Genomic DNA, 24577 nt, shown 5'->3' with positions numbered 1-24577 from the left:
TGTGTGTGACTCCTTTCTGAAGACAAAGAAGCTGGGGATTAAGTAGATATTCCACGAAGAGGAATGCCACTGGTTACTTACAGCTATTAACCAGCAGTGATGTGCACAGTGATATTCTGGGTTTCTAACCAAATGGAGCATGTGCAGTACACAAGCTTCCATCTGTGAGGCAGCTGTGGTATAATGGTTAGCGCATCGGACTTGTAATCCGAAGGTTGCAGGTATGAGTCTCAGTGCTGGCAGGGGTTGTAGGTGGGGGGAGTGAATGAACAGTGCTCTTTCACCTTCGATATCCATGGCTGAAGTGCTCTTGAGCAAGGCACTCAACCCCCAAATGCTCCCTGGGCACTGTAGCAAATAATGGTGTGTGTTCCCTACTCACTGCTGTGTGTGTGCACTTGGATGGGTTAAATGCAGAGCAGCAATTCTGAGTATGGTTTACCATACTTGGAAAATTTCACTTTTCATTGCAATGAGTTTGGTTTGTAGCCCAACCTGGAGTCCGCTGACTCTTAAAGGGGCACTCCACCCCAAATTTAAAATTGTGTCATTAAATCACTTACTCCCAGAAATAACGATTTTATTCAACAATTCTTTGTCAACAGTCTCCTCTGTGTGCCTCCATATCACCATATACTGCGTATGCTCAGAGGTACAGAGAGGAGACTGTCGACAAAGGAAATGTTGAATAAAGTCATTATTTTTGTTTTCTTCACTTACAAAAAATATTCTTGTCACTTCATGATATTACAGTTGAACCACTGATGGCAGATGGACTATTCCGAATACGTTTTTCATACTTTTCTGGTCCTTGACAGTGTTATTTACTTGGCAGTCTATGGGGCAGTCTCAAGCCTCCCAGTTTTCATCCAAAATATCTTAAATTGTGCTCAGAAGATGAACGAAGCTTTTACAGGCTTGGAACGATTTGAGGGTAAGTAATTCATGATAACATTTCAGTTTTGGGGTGAAGTGACCCTTAATGTCAAGCTAAGTTAATCTTCTTTCCTTTCTGATTTGTTTGTCAGACAAAATGGCATATACAGCATTATGATTGGTCAGATCGCTTGTCAATCAAATTCCCTTCATAGGGTCAATTGTAGAACCATGTGCAACTCAGCATGTTAGTAAGGTAAGGTAAGGTAAGGTAATGTGTTCATTTTGAGTTACACTCTAAAGGGAACTTATTGAGGACTTCTGGTTTTGCCATGTAGTGGAGAGACATGTAGTGTAGGAGCTCCAACTTAAAATTCACAATTATTTTTCATAACACTATTTTGGGGGCTGGTTCGTTTTCTTTACGCTACTTTTGTTCTTGGTTTCTTGTTCCTAATGAGTAAGGGTACACGAGCTGGCGGTAAAAACAACCATCATAGCAAAGTGCCTCATCCTGGGCAAGAAAGCGACAAGATATCGGACGACGCTACAAACCCGCTAACAACTGACATGCTGGTGAGCGAACTTGACAAACTGAGGAGAAACATGACTGGCGAACTCACCGCGCTTCTGAATTCGTCGCTTGAGTCTATTCACTCGTCCATTGCTTCTATTGGGTCTACCTTGGCGACTCAGGTGACTACCATCACTGATATGGAAACTAGTTTATCCGATCACAGCGACAGGATTACTCATTTCGAGCAGGAGGTCTCTACACTTCAGTCGAAGTTGGTGTTGGCAACGGAGGAGAACGTCGCCTTAAGATCTAACGTGGAAGATCTCGTCTTGCGGTCCAAACGGCAGAATATTCGGGTGGTTGGTCTTCCAGAGGATATCGAGGGAAAGGATGTCAGGCAGTTTATGACAGATTTATTCACCGAGGTTGTCGGTGATGCCCTTCCAGCCCCTCCAGAGCTTGAAAGAGCCCATCGCAGCCTGACAACCAAACCCTGCCAAGGTCAAAATTCCTGTCCGATTATAGTGAGGTTTCAATGTTACATTGAGAAGGAGGCCCTGCTCAAATGGGCGAAATCCTCCAAAGAAATTACATTTAAGGGTCACAGGATCAAATTCTATGAGGACTTCTGTGCTTCAGTGGCTAATAGGAGAGCTTCGTTCAATAATGTCAAGGGCCTGTTGTACAAAGGCGGTGTTCGTTTTGGCATGCTTTACCCAGCCAGACTGAATAAACGCTTTATGCTCTGAACACTTAATTTACAGATGTTCAACATTTAATTTTATTATTGTTATTTTTATATTATATTTTTATTTTTATTTTTATTTTTATTTTTATTTTGTATGTATGTATGTGTATGTATGTATGTATGTGTGTATATATATATATATATATATATATATATATATATATATATATATATGTGTGTGTGTGTGTGTGTGTGTGTGTGTGCGTGTGTATGTGTATGTATGTGAGTATGTACTGTATATATGTACATCTTTTTTTTTCTTTTTTTTGTGTAGTTTAAAAACTATATTCTATTATTTTTTTTATTATTTTTTTGTTTTTTGTGCTTGTAAATCATAGTCTTTTATTATTCACTCAGACTATTTTAGTGTTCAGGTTTTTGCTCGACTCACCTCTTTCTTACCATTCTTATAGTAAATTGCTTCAACTTGTATTCTCGTTGTGCACATTTGCTGATCTGCATCCCATCTATTCTTTATCGGGAGAGCTTTGGCGAAGTTTGTCGGAGTCAATTCCACTACTTAATCGGTTGCGATAATGTTTTTTCTGGCGACTCGCCATGTCTAAGTGGATGAGTATCAGAAGGGTTTTTCTTTTGTTGATTTTGAATATATTTGTGTTTTTGTTCTCTATGTTCTGGGAATGTTCTGGTGTTGTGTTTGATGGAGGATTATTTTGTCTTATTTGGCTTTTAATTTTGTTTTTCACACATGTTAACAGTCTTGATGCTAAAATAGCATTGTTTTTTTATTTTCCCCCCAATTTAGTTCATTATGTTCTCCTTTGCAGTTCTATGAATAAGCCCCCTGTTGACTCAAAGGGTGAAGGGGTTGGGCACAATAGTAGATTCATTACTTGGAATGTACGTGGGTTAGGCAGCCAAATTAAATGTTCCAGAGTTCCCTTTCGAGGGAACTTCGAACTGCGTCCTCTAGGGGGCGCTTTGGGGAACACCTCGTCGTGACCCGTGTCTGAAGCATACAATGAAAAAACACCAACTTGTTGGCCGTCGACAGCCTCCGACGTCACTACCGGCGCGACTATAAATCAGCACCGGGAGAGCACGTCATTATCTTCTTCATCTTCAACTGACTGTTTTGTTTGAAGCGTGCATCTGAAAGAACCGGTAAGGGCGATCTTTCTCTGTTTATCATGGCGACAACTAGCAAGCGTTTAGACGATGTGTGCATCCGTGTCGGCGTTATTTGACACCCGATGACACACGCGATATTTGCGTCATTTGTTTGGGTGAAGAGCACGCACGCGATGTCTTTGAGGAGGCAATCTGCGTGCACTATGAGCGTTTTTTCAATGGAAAAAGCTCCGCTCTCGTTCGTCTCTCTTCTAAAAAAAAAAGGCAAGCCATCTGCTTCCCGCGGTTCAGGATCTGTCCACGCTGAGGCAGGAAAGAAAATGAGCTCGTGAGAATACATATGGATCTGTCTGAATGGTTTAAAGAGGGACTTTCCCTTTCGAGATCGTAAAAAAAAAAAAAAAGGGGCGGCGGACGAGAGAGAGCCTTGGGAGGATGATGTTATATCTTTAACACTTTCTCATACTGAGGTTAGTGCTCTGCTGGGTTTTTACCCAGGAAAAGCAGGAGATATTTGAGGATGGTGAAGAAGCTGAGGCTGAGCCTTCTCAATTCTCCTGCCCTGCGTATGTAGAGCTGTTGGAGGTTATTGAGCGAAAATTACCTTTTGACCATAACCCTCCAGCTCAGGTGAGCCTTTCATTTGTGCATGATCTCCATACAGAGATTAAAAAGAAATGAAAGATGCCGTTTTCTTTTTGCATCCATCGGTTTCGGCATTAAAGTAATCTGCCGACATCGAGGTGATGCGTGAAAGCGGCTAGGAGGGAATGCCCCTGTAGAAAGAGCTAAAAATTTTATAAATAATTTATAAATTTTTATATGTGAAAAATGTTTTCTTTCTGCAGGGGAAACCTCCTCTCTTATTCTCCCTCCTTGCCATCTAAGCCCCTTCAGAAAATCATCTCGCTTAAATGGCAAGGCATACGCAGTAGCAGGTCAGGCTGAGGCTTTATTACACACAATGCTGGTGCTTCAAGCATATCAGACTGATCTGCTAAGAGACCTGGATAGAGGCTGGGGCCTTTTTCCGATCTGGTAGCTGAGCTGCGCCACACCATGGATCTCTCTCCATGCTACCAAGCAGGCCGCCTCCGCCATGGGGCTATGGCGGCCATGGTGGCAGCGGAGAGACATCTGTGGATGAACAGACATCGGGAGGAAAGAAAATGCTTTCTGCCCGATGCTCAGGTTTCGCCTTCTGAACTTTTCGGTATTTCCGTTGAGGCGGCGATTTGAAAAGTTCAGGGAGACGAAGGCACGCTCTGCTGCTTTCAGATCCTTCGTCCCACGAAGGTCCAGGTCTGAGCCCAAACAACATAGGGGTCCTGGCCTGTCTCGATCTGAGGATCAAAGATGGGCACAGAAGGCTAGTGTCGCAACTCGCGCTCCTCCCCCACCTGCGGGCAGGGGTTAGAGGAATCGTGGGTCACGAGGAGGTAAGCAGAACCTAAGAGGTATGATCTAGACGAGGCAGCGTTCTCGTCCAAATCAGAATGATACCGAGGTATCTACTAAAAGAAAAGACAAACGCGTATATGCGTTAATCGACTTCGAAAGGTTAACTTCTGCTTTTATACTCCCCTTCCTAATTCCCCTGTAACCACCAGCTCTCCACCTGATCGAGGTTAGGTGGAAACCTCTCGCATAACAGTCTCCTATGCTGGACCTATAATATTTTTTTTTTATGGTTCTATGTCCATAGCAACCAACCTGAAACTGATGGTCCAGGTTAAAAGGAGGTACCCCTTGAGCGGGGCTCCGGCGTAGGAGGGTGAGTGAGTACATGTAACCCTCTCTGTATATACTTATGTGTATTTAATTGCTGGTGGTTACGTGTCTACTAATAAACTCTGTCTGAGTTTCCTTTGCAGTGCTCTGTTACAGTGTTTACTAAACATTCGTCAGCAGCAGCCATTCGGCTTCATGTTCCGGTATTAGGCGGCTGAGATCACAGGTTTCTGAGGGAGCCTCCTTGATCATCAGGCCTGGCACAGCACTGCAGGGAATTTCATGGATGTCTGGCCAGGTCACCCCGAGGGGTCTCCTGGCCGCTTAGGGGTGCTGTCGTATCTACCGGGAAGTGTAGGTGGCAGTTACAGAAGTCTTCTTGTATATGCTGCCTCAGGTGATGCTCCCCTCACCCGAGGTTTGTAAAATTGAGCTTGCCTCTCCCGTGAGATTCAGCTCCTCTACGATGCTTAGGAACCTTAAAGTACACACGCTAAGCTTTGTGTACTTTCTCAAAACCACATGGTGGTCAGTGTGTATGTGAACACACTTTCTAAAAATCCACAAGTGGTAAGTTTGCATGCAAGACTCTGCAAACTTTCTGAAATCTTGTACGATGAGGGGTAACGCTTCGTTCCCTTTCTTGAGATGATTAGACCTTGGTTCCTTGGGCTCCATTCAGCCAGTGTGTATTTGTTTATACACCTCAAGCATCGCTTTTCTCAACATGAGGGGCTATTGATTCTCGTGGTAATTTAGCAGCGCTCCCCTTTTTCCAAAAAATGGGTCACCTATGAGTGCGCTACTCTGAGCTCGGAGTTCTCCTCTCGTACGAGACGGAGTTCTCTGTTTTTTTCCCAGAGCGCTCCAGTATTGTTTCCATAGATCGAGTTGATGACTCTCAATAATACTGTTTTAAGATGCAACATTCCATCTATGAGCTGCTCTATCAGAGTGCCACGAGAGCCCCTCCTTAGAACAGTATTTGAAAATCCATGCTATGGTAAGTGTGCACGTGTAGTCTTTGCACATTTTCTGAAATCCACACTGTGGTAAGTTTGCACGCTAGTATTCTGCGTTCTTTCTAAAATCCTATATGGTGAGGGCTTCGCGCGGTTGCTTCGTGCCCTTTCTTGAGTTGGTAAAAGCCCCGTTCATCTTGGGCGCCACTCCACCTATGTATCCTCGGATACCTATCTAAACAGGGTGTTGCTACTAGAGAACTGTTGAGACAGCTCTTTCAGCAAGCTTATGCGTAAGCTAGAGGTAGCCCCTGTGTGACAGGCAGGACTTGGTACAAATGCTAGGTTCTTAGCCGTATCCCTTTAAAGGAATCTTTCCTGATTCCAAGCCTTCAGCTCTACCCAGGGCCGAGGCCCTAACAATTAAGTTGGGTATGTAGCTTAGGCCTTTTGGCCATAAGGGGTACTGTCACAGACAGCCGTCTAAACGTCCCAGGGGCAACTCCCATAGTAATGGTAGAGTTGGTACTTAGTGCTCGCCATGATTCTGGCCTGCATTCCCCTCAGCATGGCGGCGTGGGTATACTGTTCCCCAAAGCGCCCCCTAGAGGACGCAGTTCGAAGTTCCCTCGAAAGGGAACGGTCTCAGGTTACGTATGTAACCATAGTTCCCTGAGTAGGGAACGAGACACTGCGTCCTCTAGCTCTCTGCCATGCTTCGGACGCAAGCTTCAGACGAAGAAGATAATGACGTGCTCTCCCGGTGCTGATTTATAGTCGCGCCGGTAGTGACGTCGGAGGCTGTCGACGGCCAACAAGTTGGTGTTTTTTCATTGTATGCTTCAGACACGGGTCACGACGAGGTGTTCCCCAAAGCGCCCCCTAGAGGACGCAGTGTCTCGTTCCCTACTCAGGGAACTATGGTTACATACGTAACCTGAGACCGTTTTTTCACATCTAAAAACACTGTCCTCTGATATTATATTTCTCCAGGAGACGCATTTGCGTACAGGTGATCACATCAGATTGTGTAAACAATGGATTGGTCAAGTGTATCACTCTAGTTTTAATAGCAAATCCAGAGGTACGGCAATTTTGATACATAAAAGAGTTATGTTTCTAGCAAAGCAAGTAATCTCAGATCCTGAAGGAGGCTTTGTAATTGTCAGTGGTGTTCTTTTCCATACCGCTGTAGTTTTAGTAAATGATTATGCCCCCAATTGGGACAACCCTGCTTTTATGCGCTCGCTTTTCTCAAAAATCCAAAATCTTGATACCCATCACCTTATTTTTGGAGGGGACCTTAATTGTGTTATCGATAATAATTTGGATAAATCTGTGTCTGAACATCATCTTCCACTTTGTCCAGGCCTTTAATTTCACTTACAAACCAAGTAGGCTGTGTAGACCCCTGCCGCTTTTTACATCCTTCTGATAAAGTATTTTTGTTTTTCTCTAGTGTACACCAGGTTTACTCACGGATCGATTACTTCTTTCTTGAAAAAGCCCTACTTTCTTCAGTTATTTCTTCAGATTACTCAGCCATCGTTATTTCCAATAATGCCCCACATATGTTACATATTTCCTTTTTACCTGCTGTTAAGAGCCGACTTCTTGCCAGAACTGATTACTGTGAATTTTTATCCAAAAATATTGACTTTTTCATTGAGACTAACAAAACTGAATCAGTCTCTGCTTCTCTTTTATGGGAGACATTTAAAGCATTTATTTGTGGCAGAAAGAAAGTAGCACAGGCAAGTGACTGCCTGCTAAGCATTTCTGCTTGTTGCACCTCCGACGGTGCCATTGCGGGTAGCTGCAGGGTCATCAGCCGGGAGCCACCCTTCATTGATGTTTCGCTCCATTAATCCCGGAACATCTCATGGTGGTGGAGCAACGACAGGGATGTCTCCCTGCCGCCCCCTGCAGCTAGCCCTTGGAACCATGCTTTCCCCACGCCTGGTCCTTCCTTCTTAACCAAAGCCAAAAGCTTCCCTGCTCTGCCTCCTTGGTCAGGTCTTTCAGAGCCTTTCTTAGTTTAGGGCCGGTAACTCCCATTCTTTTCAGGAAGCGCTGGGTAGATGCTCCCACGAAACCCCTGCAGCCGACTTCCACCGGATAGCTGACAGCTGACCACCCTCCCTCTCTGCATTCGGCTATGAGGTCGAGGTACCGATCTTTTTTCCTCTTTTTCTTTTTCTTACTGCCCGGGCTGTGCCAGACCAGAGAATGATGTCAGGACGAAGGTTGGTTGTGGTGATCTCAGTTGGAAACCTGAGCTGCCGGTCGAGGTCCACTCTCAGATTCCACTCGCAACTGCCTGCCAAGACTGATCTCTGTGGCTGCGTCATTTTAGGGGCCCCTCCTCCCTCTCTGACGAAGTGGATCATCCGTCTTGATGTTGGTGGTAGGTGCTCCCTGGCTAATTCCACCCTGCGTACCTCCAGGATCTCCGCTGGCTTCCGCAGGACTTGGTCATGGCACCACCTATACCTACCCTGGGTCAATGCTGTTTTACAGCTTGACAGGATGTGCTGGAGGCTCGGGTTTGGGGTATTGCAAAGTTTGCAGCTCTCCTCTGAGCCATACCACAGATAGAGGTTGTTGGGGCTTGGGAGGGTGTCGTAGGTGGACCCTATGAAGAAACTCAGCCTTGCTTGGGTGTTCTTCCACATGTCGGCCCAACCTATGGTCCTACTTATTACTTCTTCCCAGGTCGTCCAGCGTCCTTGCTGGCGTTGGCTTAAAGCTTTGATCTGACAACTCTCCTCCTCTATCCTGACCACCTCAGAAATCACTAGGTCTTTCTTCTCCTTCCTTGAGGCTTTGGACCACATCTTCGGAGTAGTCCCCCAACCAAGGCCAGTTCTCCCTGATTGTGTCCTGCCAACAATTTCTTGGTGTTTCAGCCTGCTGATTGCCTGGTCGACTGCTAATTCTGCCCTCCACTTGCGACCTGTTCGTACTGAGGCTTTGGTGTTCTGCACAGATGGGTCAGATGAGTCCCTTAGCTCTAAGACAAGCCTCTACTTCTCCTGTCTGTAGCCCAATAGAATCAACCTCAGTGGCAGTTGGAGTGCATTCCTCCCAAATAGGCCAACACTGGAGAGGCTTTGGGGTAAGCCCAGCCACTTCCTGATGTAATTGTTGGCTTTTGAGTCCATCTTCTTCACAGTGCAGGTAGTTATCTCGCACATCTTGAGAGGCCACATTAGCCGCCTATATAAGGTGAATTGGTAGCACCAGATCTTAAATTTGCCCGGAAGATGGCTCTTGTCAATCCGCATCAGACCTTCTGTGAGTTGTAACATTACTGTATTAGCCATGTGCTTGTCTGAAAACTCTGCTGTATAAAGTTTCCCAAGACTCCGGATGGGTTGTTCTGCTAGTATTGGGATCTTCTCACTATTCACTGTGACAGAGATGTGATCATTTCTGACTCCTTTGCGTATGGAGAGACTCCGGGACTTAGCAGGTTTTATCCTCATCCTGGCCCAACTAAGGAGTTCTTCAAACCTCCTCATTACCCGGTTGATACAGGCTGCTGTTTGAAGGAGGATGGTTACATCATCCATGTAACTCTGCAGAGCTGGCAGTCGTTAACCCGATGGTCCTTTCATCCCTCGAACCATCTGTCTCCCACCGATGAGAATGATTTCAAAGGCTGTTGTGAAGAGGATGGGAGAGACTGAGTAACCCATTGCGATGCCTTTCTCTAGGTGGTGCCATCCTGACGTTGCTTCCTGTGTTGATAACAAAACGTGAAGCTGCTGAAGTAATTGGAGATGGTGTTCCAAATGCTGGGTGGTATGTGGAAGAATTTCAGGGCAAAGGTGATTAACTGATGGGGAAAGGAACCATTTGCATTCTCCAGATCCAACTAAACTACGTGCAAATCTTGATTTTCCCGCTTGGCTGTCTGAATCTGCTCCCAGATCATAGTTGAATGTTCTACGCAACCGGGGAACCCTGGGACGCCTGCCTTTTGGCAACTGGTATCAATGTAGCAGTTGCTCAGGAGGTAATTGGTTAAGCACTTGGCCACCACAGAAAAAAATATTTTCTCCTCCACGTTTAGCAGTGCAATGCCTCTAAACTGATTGATGTTGCAGGAATTTTGTTCTTTTGGAATGAAGGTTGTCACTGCACGGCTCCATTCTGAGGGGATGTTCTGGGCCTTCCATGCTACTCTCATCAGGTTCCAGAGTAGCTTCAGCACCATGGGGCAGCTCTTATAAACCCTGTAGGGCACGCCATTGAGACCTGGTGCAGAGGCAGACCTTGCCCTGTCTACCACTAGCTTAATTTCAGCCCATTTGGGTGGTGTCATGTCAAATTCAATCTGGTCCCAGAGCACTTTCAGACCCTCCTTTTTTGTTCTCATCTGCTTTCTGCCAGGACTTCCTAAGCAGCCTCCTCTCCTTCACAAGCTTGTGAATCTCTCGCTCACGCCTTCCCACCTCCCTAGGGATGTTCTTCCTCTGGGTTAACTCCCCAAACCTCTCTTTGCCCTCCCCATAAACAATACTGCCAAAGAGGTTAAGCTTGGTGATTGTGCTGCCTCATAGCGAATTCTCAAGTATGATGTGCAGATCTTGGTCAAAGCTTTCCCAGGCAGTTTTTCTATGGATTTTGGCCATTTGACTTTGGTTGGCCTCTCCCCTGCCTGTCTTGTGGGGTTGCTACTGGGTATCTCTGCATGACGCTCCCACTCTGGGCTTTGGGCCTGCTGCTGGTGTGGCTGCTCCACCTCCCTGTGACTATCCGCAACAGTGAAATCAGTAACGCTGTGGTGCTCAACCCGGCTCTGACTTCTCCTGGTCTGACCTGCTTGCGCAGTGCAAGTTTGCCTTTGGTCCATCCCTCCGAATAACTTATTTTAGTGCTCACTTAGCTAAGGTTAGAAAATCTCATCAGCAAGAGCTTATCCGTTCAATCCTAGAGGTGGATAGCCAGTATTCCAACGATCCCAAACCCAATCTTAAGTTTAAACGTTTGAAGTTGCAAACTGAGTTTGATTTGCTTTCAACAAATAAAGCAGAATATTTACTTAAAAGAACTTAAGCCACTTATTATGAACATGGGGACAGAGCAGGCTGTCTTCTTGCTTCCCAGCTTAAACATCAGTCTGTATCCCGCTTTATTACACAGATTTATGATAAACATAGTGTAACAAGGCTCCAGGGCCTGATGGCTTCCCCTTAGATTTTTATAAGAAATTTTCAGTGCAGTTAGCCCCCTTATTGTTTGATATGTACAAGGAGTCGTTTGAGTACGGTTTTCTCCCTGCCTGTGACGGTTGGGTTTGGGAAAAACACAAGGAGAGGGTAGGATCCAAATGCAAGTATATTTATTGTAACAAAAGGTTAAATACAAAATAAACAGTCATGAGAGACAAACAAAAACCAAAACAAAAGAGGAAACCGGATGAAACGGGAACTCGGAGGAAGCGAGAAGGTAAGGGGAAGTCTCGGGAGACGAGAACAATTCACACATAGGGTAAGGACTCCATACAGACAACAGAGAAGGACAGCTATATATAGGGAGACTAATGACAAAGGATTGTCAGCACCTGTGCGATTTAATTGGAGTGCAATTACTGTGAAGACAAGACCAGACCAGCGGAATTAAAGTGCCTATGGTGAAGTGCCTAAGGAGAAGTGAGCTCACTAGGGAACACCCAGAAAAACAGAGACTGACAGCGTGACATTACCCCCTCCCCTACGGAGCAGCTCCCAGATGCTCCACCTGAAACCCAGGAAAACCCAACAGAAAAAAGAGGTAGGAGGGAGGTGAAGCGGCGGCGGACTAGGGGGAGTGACGGAAGGTCAGAATACAGGGACAGGAGAACCAGAAGCATGGACAGACAGAGACAAACAACCAGGTAGAATGGAAAGACAAAAGACAGGACAACCAGGTAAAATGGAAAAAACAGAGACGGAACAACCAGATGGAATGGAAAGGCAGAGGCAGGAAAGTGTAACACAAAACAAGGAGTCCAGGAGGCTGGTGGACCGGCGGAGGATGAAGGGGAGGGACGGAGGGCCAGGTCCAAAGAAGGAGATAAGAATAACAAATGAAAACAAAAACATGGGTACATGCAGGACATTAGGTGATGCCCACCCGGGGGGAACAGAGGGCCATAACACCCATGTGGTCAAGGCGGAAACCTCCCCAGGGCGGAGCGGAAGACCACCACGTCCTCGTAGTCAAGGCCAGAGTCCCCCAGGGTGGAGCGGAAGACCACCATGTCCTCGCAGTCGAGGTCGGAGTCCCCCAGGGTGGAGCGGAAGACCACCACGTCTTTGTGGTCGGCCCAATAGGAGGACGAAGATCACCAGTGACCAGCCTTGTCTCTGGAGGGTTCACGGGAACCTGACTCGACTCTGGATGGTCAACAAAACTAGCCCTGACTCTGGAAAGTCGACGGTGACTAACCCTGACTCTGGAGGGTCCATGAACACCTGACTCGACTTTGGAGGGTCAACCGGAAACTGATTCAACTCAGGAAAGTCAACGGGCACCTGACTTGACTCGGGAAGATCAATAGGAATCTGACTTGTTTCATGATGAACAACTGAAACATGGCTCGACTCTGGATGGTCAGCAGGAACTAGCACTGACTCTGGAGGGTCAACGGTAACTAACCCTGACATTGGAAGGTCGATGGTGACTAACCCTGACTCTGGAGGGTCCATGAACACCTGACTCGACTCCGAAGGGTCAACAGGAAACTGACTCAACTCTGAACAGTCAATGGGCACCTGACTAGACTTTGGACTGCCTGTGGAAACGTGAGACGACTCTGCTTCGGCCACCGCCTCTGGAACGGCCTCGGGCACCGACTCGGCCTCCGGAACAGCAGTGGGCACCGCCTCGGCCTCCGGAACAGCAGCGGGCACCGCCTCGGCCTCCGGAACGGCCTCGGGCACCGCCTCAGGAACAGCATCGGGCACCGCCTTGGCCTCCGGAACAGCATCGGGCACCGCCTCGGCCTCCGGAACAGCATATGGCACCGCTTTGGCCTCGGGAACGGCCTCTGGCACCACCTCAGGAACAGCAGCGGGCACCGCCTCAGGAACAGCAGCGGACACCACCTCGGCATCCGGAACAGCAGCGGGCACCGCCTTGGGAACGGCCTCGGGCACCGCCTCAGGAACGGCCTTGGGCACCGCCTCAGGAACGGAACGGCCTCGGGCACCGCCTCAGGAACGGAACGGCCTCGGGCACCGCCTCGGCCTCGGGAACGGCCTCTGGCACCGCCTCAGGAACAGCAGCGGGCACCGCCTTGGCCTCCGGAACAGCAGCGGGCACCGCCTCGGCCTCCGGAACAGCAGCGGGCACCGCCTCGGGAACGGCCTCAGGCACCGCCTCAGGAACAGCCTCGGGCACCTCCTCGGCCTCCGGAACGGCCTCGGGCACCGCCTCAGGAACAGCATCGGGCCTCGGGCACCGCCTCCGGAACAGCATCGGGCACCGCCTCGGCCTCCGGAACAGCATAGGGCACCGCCTCGGCCTCGGGAACGGCCTCTGGCACCGCCTCAGGAACAGCAGCGGGCACCGCCTCGGGAACGGAACGGCCTCGGGCACCGCCTCGGCCTCGGGAACGGCCTCTGGCACCGCCTCAGGAACAGCAGCGGGCACCGGCTCAGGAACAGCAGCGGGCACCGCCTCGGCCTCCGGAACAGCAGCGGGCACCGCCTCGGCCTCCGGAACAGCATCGAGCACCACCTCGGGAACGGCCTCGGGCACCGCCTTGGCCTATGGAACGGCCTCCTGGACGTCAGCTGCCCGGTCGGGAACGTCCTCCTGGACGGCAGCAGACCGCTCCGGAACGTTCTCCAGGTCTTGAGGAATGGTAGACGGCTGTCTCCTCCTTCTCCGGCCTCTATGATGGAGAGTCGGTGGCACCTTGACTGGCGACTCAGGCGTTGAGTCGGCCATCTTGTGCTATGGTGCTGGGCTGGTGGCCATCTTGTGCTGTGGCTCTAAGCTGACGACCATCTTGTGCTGTGGTGCTAGGCTGGCGGCCATCTTGGGCTGTGGAGCTAGACTGGCGGCCATCTTGGGCTGTGGCGCTGGGCTGGCGGCCATCTTGGGCTGTGGCGCTGGGCTGGCGGCCATCTTGTGCTGTGGCGCTGGGCTGGCGGCCATCTTGTGCTGTGGCGCTGGGCTGGCGGCCATCTTGTGCTGTGGCGCTGGGCTGGCGGCCATCTTGTGCTGTGGTGCTGGGTTGGCGGCCATGCCACGCAGCGGCGCTGGGTTGGTGGCCATTTTGTGCCGCTGCACAGGACTGGCTGCCTTCTGGTACCACGGTGCTGGCTCGGCTGACCTGCGTCTCCCTTCTCCTCTCGGGACATCCTGGGGAAAATGGCAGCCCCCAACCGAATCCCGGTTCGACGGGAGCCCACAGTGGCGATCGCTGCCGGACCTCCTCTCGACCGCTTGCTCCGGAGCGACCTCCCCTGGTCCCCCGGAACACCACTAGGCGAGAGACCTCAAAACCATTTTTCTCCCGCTTGCTGGCTGGGGAGGAAATGGTAGTAAACATACTGCTGGATCCAATTTTGATGGAGTCCTTCTGTGACGGTTGGGTTTGGGAAAAACACAAGGAGAGGGTAGGATCCAAATGCAAGTATATTTATTGTAACAAAAGGTTAAATACAAAATAAACAGTCATGAGAGACAAACAAAAACCAAAACAAAAGAGGAAACCAGATGAAACGGGAACTCAGAGGAAGCGAGAAGGTAAGGGGAAGTCTCGGGAGACGAGAACAATTCACACATAGGGTAAGGACTCCATACAGACAACAGAGAAGGACAGCTATATATAGGGAGACTAATGACAAAGGATTGGCAGCACCTGTGCGATTTAATTGGAGTGCAATTACTGTGAAGACAAGAACAGACTAGCGGAATTAAAGTGCCTATGGTGAAGTGCCTAAGGAGAAGTGAGCTCACTAGGGAACACCCAGAAAAACAGAGACTGACAGCGTGACACTGCCTCATTGAATCAAGAAACTATCTCCCTTCTATTAAAAAAAATAAAATAAAGACCCAACTTTATGCAGTAGCTATAGACCTATCAGTTTATTGAATGCCGACGTAAAAATTCTAGCAAAGGTGCTGGCAAAGCGCATAGATCCGTGTCTTCCTGATATTATATCTGAGGATCAGACGGGGTTTATTAGGGGACGTCAGATGTCATCTAATATCCGGCGTTTGCTAAACATTCTTTTTAGTCCATCTTTTTCTACTGAGTCTGAAATTATAATTTCCCTTGATGCTGAAAAAGCATTTGATCGTGTCAAATGGAATTATTTGTTCACTGTATTAAAAAAAAAAAAATTTGGCTTTGGGAATAATATAATTTCATGGATCCGCCTCTTATACACTGCTCCCTCTGCAAGTGTTAAAACTAATGCTGATAGTTCATCATTCTTTCCCCTCTTCCACGGGACACGGCAGGGTTGCCCTCTCTCTCCTCTGCTCTTTGCCTTAGCCATTGAACCTCTTTCTATCGCCTTAAAAACATCTCTGTCTATATATGGGATTCATAGGGGTGGCACGGAACATCGGGTTTCTCTATATGCTGATGACTTGCTGTTGTATGTTCAAGACCCAGTTGGCTGTGTGAACGAGATTATGCACTTGCTTGACACCTTTGGCTCTTTTTCAGGCTACTAATTAAACCTTACAAAAAGTGAATGTTTCCCCTTAAATTATATGGCTAAGAAAATTTCTACAAAATTTTTTAGAAAAAAATATCGAAACCCTATAGGGGAGAAATGAAAGGGTAGGGCACCCTTTCATTTCTCCCCTATAGGGTTTCGATATTTAGGCGTAAACATTTCATACCCTTTCAGTTCTCGGTTTAATAATAACTTCACAAATTTGGTTGATCAAATTTAGCTTGATTTAAAACGATGGGACAGCCTGCCCTTTCTCTAGTAGGAAGAGTGGAGACCATTAAAATGAATGTTTTGCCACGACTTTTATTTCTCTTTCAGTCTCTCCCTCTTTTTCTACCTAAATCTTTTTTTAAATGCTTAGATAAAATTCTCTCTTCATTCATTTGGGCAGGTAAGAATCCTAAGGTTAATAGATCTATCCTTCAACGAAACTAATGTTACGGAGGTCTAGCCCTGCCTAATTTAATTTTTTATTACTGGTCCGCTAATATCTGAACCAGATGCTCCTTCTCTCCTGCTGATCACACTCATACGTTCTTTGGCTGCCCAAACTTGACCTCTTTTTGGGCCTCTTTTTTTGACTTCATGTCTAGGGCTCTGCATGTTTCTTTATCTCCATGTCCCATAGTTGCCATCTTCGGCGTTTCTCACTTGTCTTCTATCACAAGGCAGAAAGCAGAGGTTATTGCCTTTGCCTCTGATAGCTAGAAGGTGAATCTTGTTGCATTGGAAGTGTCCAACCCCTCCTTCAAATACCTCTTGGCTAAAGGATCTGATGTCATTCCTTTCACTTTAAAAAATGAAATATTTTACTCAGGGCTCAACTGATACATTTTATAAAATTTGGAACCCTATTCTAAATCTTTATGAAGCTATGTCCTCTCTAGATTCTGACAAATTTTATAAATCATGGGTATGTAAACATTGAACCGATTTTTGATCTAGTATATGTGTGCACTGTTTTGGATGCATATCTGTTTGTATATGTGTGTATTTCTTTATCTTTTTTTATTATGTGCATCTTTAGGATAACTGTATACAAAGACATTTTCTAATCCTCCTGGGGGTTGTGAGGGGTGGCTACATTGTAATATGTAAAAAGGAAAAAGTGCAGACATTGTTTTCTCTTTTATGACTGTTTGTTTTTTATTTTGTCTGTATAATAAAAAAAAACGTGGGAACTTCAAGGGAACTTTCAAGGGAACTTATGTGGATTACAGTTGAGAATATACACAAAACAATCCTAATGAATTGGCATTAGAATGGCATCATAATCCAAAACATGAATGGTCTTAAAAATAGGCTTTGTTGTCTTTATGTAGAATTTCCACCTTTTCTTTACTTTTATTACCCAGCCATGTTTCGGACAGACATTTTGAGGTTTAAACATTTGGACAAAGGAGGTGTAAGCAAAATTGGTACATTATAAACACATGCACTACTTCAGCCAAGTATCATAGTGCTTACCTCTTCATGATGTTGAGAACACTTATGGGCAGATAACAGAGTGCAAACACAAACAGCACCACCATCAGCATGCGTGCTGTCTTCCGTCGAGCTTTAACCTGTTTGATCTCCGCTGAGACGGTGCTGCTTTTCACCTTCACTGATTCTCCCGAGCCTACAGCATGGGCGGAACACTGCAGCGGCTTCCATTTCCTTTGAAGCACTGATGATGTTCCTGGAATCTGTTCAGGGATAAAGCACTGTGTGTTATGGTGCAATTATTCTGAGCCATTAATCTATGTCTATATAGTCACATTTTCAGCTATGTATAAAAAAATAAAAATAAAGACTTTGTGCAGCTGGTAACAAAATCTACCAAATCCATAACATATTCAAGTTAAATTCCACCTCAGATACAATGCTGTATTAGCATGCACATATATTTTCATTCATGAATGCAGTTAAAATGCTGTTAACATTAAGTGTTAAGTCAAAAACACTGACATACCTGTTGACACCAGAGTTTGTGACAGATCTGAATGTATGCCAGGACCATCAAACACAAAGGAGCAAAATAAGTGACAATAAAGAAGCAGGTGTGGTACACTTTAGGGTAGATTTCATCTGCAGAAAAAAAAGAATCAAACAACAACAACATTGTAAAAACAATGTATAATAATGTAAAAAATGTAAAATATAAATATGCTGCACTGACCATTCAGCAACCATTATTTCAACTATTATCTAATCACTCAGTGGAGACTTAGACTTTCTTGAACATTCAAACTGAATGTAACAGTCTTTGGGTCTCATTTATAAACATTGCGTATGATCTAGCCTGAATAAGATAGCAGTGCTGTTGTTAGCTGCAGGCTCATCCACTTGAGGTGCTGCTGTGGTGGTGCTGTTGTTAGGTGCGGGATCGTCCGCCTGAGGCAACATCCCTGCAACATCTTTTCATCCCAACATCCTTTTTTTCCACCCTAACTTCAGCTGTTTACAGGATTATGGCCTTGTGTTTCTAATTATCTTTAACAAATCTGACATCCACCATATCATAATGTTGTTACTTCTGCTCAAATAGCATTATTAAACCGCAGCTAACACCACCACCAGCACTGCGGTACCTCAGGTGGATAACCAACACAGCTAACAACAGCACCACCACTACAGTGCCTCAGCGTTCTAGCCATCAGTTAACAACAGCACCACCACGGCAGTGCCTCAGGTGAAAGATCATACAGCTTCAACAGCACTGCCAGTAGTGCCTCAGGTGAAATGATCATTCAGCTACAACAGCACCGCCAGGAGTACCTCAGGTGAAATGATCATTCAGCTACAACAGCACCGCCACCACCAGCGCCTCAGGTGAAACGATCATACAGCTACAACAGCACTGCCAACAGCGTCTCAGGTGAAACGATCATTCAGCTACAACAGCACCGCCAGTAGTGCCTCAGGTGAAATGATCATACAGCTACAACAGCACCGCCAGCAGCGCCTCGGGTGAAATGATCATTCAGCTACAACAGCACCGCCACCAGCGCCTCAGGTGAAACGATCATACAGCTACAACAGCACTGCCAACATCTCTGCTATCTTATTCAGGCTAGATCAGTCAGAGTGAACGCGCAGTCCTAAGTGAATGTCTAAGACTGCTGACTGTTTCAATAGCAACTGGGAAGCTTCTAAGGGCAGCTGCAGTGGCACGTTGACTTACTGTTTGGCTCTTTCAAGTCAAGTCAAGTCAAGTCACCTTTATTTATATAGCGCTTTAAACAAAATACATTGCGTCAAAGCAACTGAACAACATTCATTAGGAAAACAGTGTGTCAATAATGCAAAATGATAGTTAAAGGCAGTTCATCATTGAATTCAGTGATGTAACTCTGTTCAGTTAAATAGTGTCTGTGCATTTATTTGCCAGTTCTCCTCTGACCAGACGAAACCAGTAGTTTAATTCCAGGCTGCAGCAAAGTCAGATTGTGCAGAAGAATCATCTGTTTCCTGTGGTCTTGTCCTGGTGGTCCTCTGAGACAAGGTCTTTACAGGGGATCTGTATCTGGGGCTCTAGTTGTCCTGGTCTCCGCTGTCTTTCAGGGCAGTAGAGGTCCTTTCTAGGTGCTGATCCACCATCTGGTCTGGATACGTACTGGATCCGGGTGACTGCAGTGACCCTCTGATCTGGATACAGACTGGATCTGGTGGCTACGGTGACCTCGGAATAAGAGAGAAACAGACAAATATTAGCATAGATGCCATTCTTCTAATGATGTAGCAAGTATATAGGGTGTTACCTAATTAATGCAGCCTAAAAATACTTTAACGGATTTGGATATTAAAAGCATATTAGTATGTTATGTGTAAACCAGGTTAAAGAAGTGGGTCTTTAATCTAGATTTAAACAGCAAGAGTGTGTCTGCCTCCCGTACAATGTTAGGTACATTATTCCAGAGTTTAGGCGCCAAATAGGAAAAGGATCTGCTGGCCGCAGTTGATTTTGACATTCTAGGTATTGTCAAGAACGTAGCGGATGTAGAGGATTATAATGTAAAAGGAGCTCATTCAAATACTGAGGTGCTAAACCTTTCAAGGCTTTATAAGTAATAAGCAAAATTTTAAAATCTATACGACGTTTGATAGGGAACCAGTGCAGTGTTGACAGGACCGGGCGAATATGGTTCTAGTAAGAACTCTTGCTGCTGCATTTTGGACTAGCTGTAGTTTGTTTACTAAGTGTGCAGAACAACCACTCAATAAAGCATTACTATAATCTAACCTTGAGGTCATAAATGCATGGATTAGCATTTCTGTATTTGACATTGAGAGCATAGGTCGTAATTTAGATATATTTTTGAGATGGAAAAATGCAGCTTTACAAATGCTAGAAACGTGGCTTTCTAAGGAAAGATTACGATCAAATAGCACACCTAGGTTCCTAACTGATGACGAAGAATTGACAGAGCAGCCATCAAGTCTTAGACAGTGTACTAGGTTATTACATGCAGAGTTTTTAGGTCCTATAATTAACACCTCTGTTTTTTTTTTTTTTCAGAATGTAGCAGTAAGAAATTACTCATCATCCAGTTGTTTAAACCGACTATGCATTCCATTAGTTTGTCAAATTGGTGTGTTTCACCAGGCCACAAAGAAATATTGAGCTGAGTATCATTAGCATAAAATTGAAAGCTAACACCATGTTTCCTGATGATATCTCCCAAGGGTAACATATAAAGCGTGAAGAGTAGCGGCCCTAGTACTGAGCCTTGACGTACTCCATACTGCACTTGTGATCGATAGGATACATCTTCATTCACTACTACGAACTGATGGCGGTCATATAAGTACTATTTAAACCATGCTAATGCACTTCCATTAATGCCAACAAAGTGTTCAAGTCTATGCAAAAAAAAATGTTGTGGTCAATTGTGTCAAATGCAGCACTAAGATCCAATAAAACTAATAGAGAGATACACCAACGATCAGATGATAAAAGCAGATAATTTGTAACTCTAAGTAAAGCAGTCTCAGTACTATGATACGGTCTAAATCCTGACCGGAAATCCACCTTTTCTAGTATCTTGGACAGAAAAGGGAGATTCGAGATTGTTCTATAATTAACTAGTTCTCTGGGGTCAAGTTGTGGTTTTTTGATACAGAGGCTTAATAACAGCTAGTTTGAAGGTTTTGGGTACATATCCTAAGGACAATGAGGAATTAATAATAGTCAGAAGAGGATCTATGACTTCTGAAAGCACCTCTTTTAGGAGCTTAGATGGTATAGGGTCTAACATACATGTTGTTGGTTTAGATGATTTAACAAGTTTATACAATTCTTCCTCTCCTATAGTATAGACTGAGTGTAACTGTTCCTCAGGGGGTCTATAGTGCACTGTAGCTGATGGCTGAATGGTTGCAATTTTATCTCTAATAGTATCAATTTTAGAAGTAAAGTAATTCATAAAGTCATTACTACTGTGGTGTTGGGAAATGTCAACACTTGTTGAGGCTTTATTTTTCATTAATTTAGCCACTGTATTGAATAAATACCTGGGGTTATGCTTGTTTTCTTCTAATAGAGAAGAAAAGTAATAGAATCTAGCAGTTTATAATGCTTTTCTGTAGGATAGGTTACTTTCCTGCCAAGCAATATGAAATACCTCTAGTTTTGTTTTCCTCCAGCTGCGCTCCATTTTTTTGGGCTGCTCTCTTTAGGGTTTGAGTATGCTCATTATACCATGGTGTCAAACTGCTTTCCTTAACCTTCCTTAGGCGTAAAGGAGCAACTGTATTTAAAGTGCTAGAAAAGAGAGAGTCCATAGTTTCTGTTACATCATCAAGTTGTTCTGAGGTTTTGGATATGCTAAGGAATTTGGATAAATCAGGAAGATAACTTAAAAAGCAGGCTTTTGTGGTAGAAGTGATGGTTCTACCATACTTGTAACAAGAAGTAGAATTTACAATTTTGGCTATATGAAGTTTACACAAAACTATATAATGATCTGAGATATCATCACTTGGCTGCATAATTTCCACACTATCAACATCAATTCCATGTGACCAGAGATGTATAAAGTACTAGAGACCAATACTTGAGTAAAAGTACAAGTGCTCTATCAAAAAAGTGACTTGAGTAGAAGTTGAAGTGCTCTTTAAGCACCACACTTAAGTAGAAGTACTAAAGTATTCAACATTTTTTGTACTTAAGTATTGCAAGTAGTCTATTTTAAAATGTACTACTCAAGTACTGAAAGTAAAAGTAGAAGTATTGTGTTATGTAGCTATTAAAGAAAGTAGTCAAAAGTCTGAACATATTGTTTTTACTATTTCAAATGATTAACCTAAAGGACAATCACAATTCCTTTGACTGTAACTTCTTGTAAACAAAAAACGGTTACTAGGGTTAGTTAGCCCAATTTGCAAAATGATGTCATTAATAACTTACCCTCATGTTGTTTCAAACCCGTAAGACATTAGAGGGTCATTTATAATTTTTTGAAGCATCGAAAATACATTTTGGTCCAAAAATAGCAAAAACTACGACTTTATTCAGCATTGTCTTCTCTTCCGTGTCTGTTGTAAGACAGTTAAAAACAAAGCAGTTTGTGATATCTGGTTCGCGAACGAATCATTCGATGTAACCGGGTCTTTTTGAAACAGTCCACCAAATCGAATTGAATCGTTTTAAACAGTTCGCGTCTCCAATACGCATTAATCCACAGATGAATTAAGCTGTTAACTTGTTTAATGTGTCTGACACTCCCTCTGAGTTAAAACAAACCAATATCCCGGAGTAATTCATTGACTCAAACAGTACACTGACTGAACTACTGTGAAGAGAGAACTGAAGATGAACACCGAGCCGAGCCAGATAATGACTCGTTCACGAGTCAAGAACCGTTTCTGTCAGACGCGTCTGATTCGTGAACCGATGAGCTGATGATACTGCGCATGTGTGATTTAGCGTGAAGCAAACCGACACACAGAGCATCTGAACCGAACTGATTCTTTTGGTCATTGATTCTGAACTGATTCTGTGTTAATGTTATGAGCCCAGGTGCAGTAAACGCCAATGACGCCATTGCATCGAGCGCAAAAGAATCGGTGAACTGTTTTCTTCAACTGGTTTATTGAATCAAACTGTCAGAAAGAACTAACGTTACTGGTCATCCGAGAACCGATGCAACCGGTTCTTGACTCGTGAACGAGTCATTATCTGGCTCGGCTCGGTGTTCATTTCTCTCTTCACAGCAGTTCAGTCAGCATGCGCAGTCTTCTTAATCGCTTGTTTCGCTCAATGATGTGCCAGCTTCATCAAATCTGCCATCTACAGTTCTGGCAGTGGTTTGTAATGGAATGATTCGTAACTTTATTATAATTGTAACGAGTAACGATGCAGCACATAAAAAAAAAATAGGAGTAAAAGTATTAAACTCAGCGAAAATATGTACCGAAGTAAAAGTGGAAGTAGGAGAAAAAAATAATACTCCAGTAAAGTACAGATACCGCCTTTTAGTACTTAAGTACAGTAGTGAAGTAGTTCTACTTCGTTACTATACATCTCTGCATGTGACAGTATTAAATCTAGAGTATGATTTTGACAATGAGTAAGTCCTGAAACGTGTTGTCTAACCCCAATAGAGTTCAGAATGTCTATAAATCCTGATCCCAATGCATCTTTTTCATTATCAACATGGATATTAAAATCACCAACTATTAAAACTTTATCTACAGCCAGAACTAACTCAGATCTAAAATCACCAAACTCTTTAATAAAGTCTGTATGGTGCCCTGGTGGCCTGTATACAGTAGCCAGTACAAACATAACAGGGGATTTATCATTAACATTTGTTTCTCTGGATAATGTTATAATTAAGCACCATTACTTCAAACGAGTTATACTTGAAGCCTGCCCACTGAGAAATCCTGAAAACATTATAAATTGAAGCAACACTTCCACCTATGCCTTTTAGACGCAGCTCATGTTTATAACAGTAATCTTGGGGGGTGGACTCATTTAAAATAATCTAATCATCATGTTTTAGCCAGGTTTCTGTCAAACAGAGCACATCTATATTATGATCAGTGATCATATTATTTACAAAAAGTGTTTTCGTAGAAAGGGATCTGATATTCAATAAGCCAAGCTTTATAATTTTTTTATCCATATTTCATCTGTCTTTTATTTGTTGAACCTCAATTAAATTGTTCATCTTAACTTGGTTTGGATGTTTTTTGTATTTCCTAGTTCGGGGAACAGACAGTCTCTATAGTGTGATATCTAGTTGAAAGAGTCTCTATGTGCTGAGAATTAACTGACCTCTGTGACGTGAGACAGCTAGCAGACGGTCGGTTTAGCCAGTTTGTCTGCTTCCTGACCTGGGCCCCAGTTAGTCAAGTATAAACACTAAGACTATTTGCCATATTTCTAGAGAGAATAGTGGCGCCACCCCAGGAGGGATGAAGACCATCTCTTTTCAACAGGTCAGGTCTGCCCCAAAAGCTCGTCCAATTGTCCATGAAACCTATGTTATTCTGTGGGCACCACTTAGAAATCCAGCCAATGAGTGATGACAATCTGCTATGCATCTCGTCACCACGGTAAGCAGGGAGGGGACCAGAGCATATTACAGTGTCTGACATCATGCTTGCAAGTTCATCCTTCATTCAGAAGGTGGGGCTTCCTGCGATTAAGGGACCTATTGAGCATTGCATGCTCTATAGTGTTTGCTCACACAGGCCAGCCGGTCTCCTTCAACCTCCAATTCTATTTCCAAACCTCTTTACGTTCTCCCCCTCCCTCTCTGCATCTTGCAACACACCCCACTCACAAACATCCTTTCATCCCAACATCCCTTCTTCCACCCTTCCTTCAGCCTATTCTACCCTCTCTTTACCTCTCAATCGCACTCTCTCCCTACCTTCCTCTACCTCCTCCCCCTCCTATATTCTCTCATCCTCAAACACCCCCCCACACAAAGACATCCTTTCATCCCAACATCCATTTTTTCAC

At 44.9% G+C, this 24577-nt stretch overlaps 1 protein-coding gene across 1 annotated transcript in view; it reads right to left on the bottom strand.

Moving 5' to 3' along the window:
- hcrtr2 (hypocretin (orexin) receptor 2) overlaps positions 1 to 24577 on the bottom strand; it is a 102841-nt gene that overhangs the window by 20329 nt on the left and 57935 nt on the right. Inside the window, exons 4-5 of the mRNA XM_026224735.1 lie at positions 17573 to 17688; positions 17086 to 17306 (exon numbers count right to left, since the gene is read on the bottom strand). Of these exons, the coding sequence (XP_026080520.1) occupies positions 17086 to 17306; positions 17573 to 17688 (337 nt within the window). The remainder of the gene's footprint in view (positions 1 to 17085; positions 17307 to 17572; positions 17689 to 24577) is intronic.

Source organism: Carassius auratus, chromosome 38 (genome assembly GCF_003368295.1).
Source record: "Carassius auratus strain Wakin chromosome 38, ASM336829v1, whole genome shotgun sequence".
Lineage (NCBI taxonomy): Eukaryota > Metazoa > Chordata > Actinopteri > Cypriniformes > Cyprinidae > Carassius > Carassius auratus.
The sequence above is the reverse complement of the archived record's forward strand: the minus strand, read 5'-3'. Positions and strand labels throughout refer to the sequence as shown.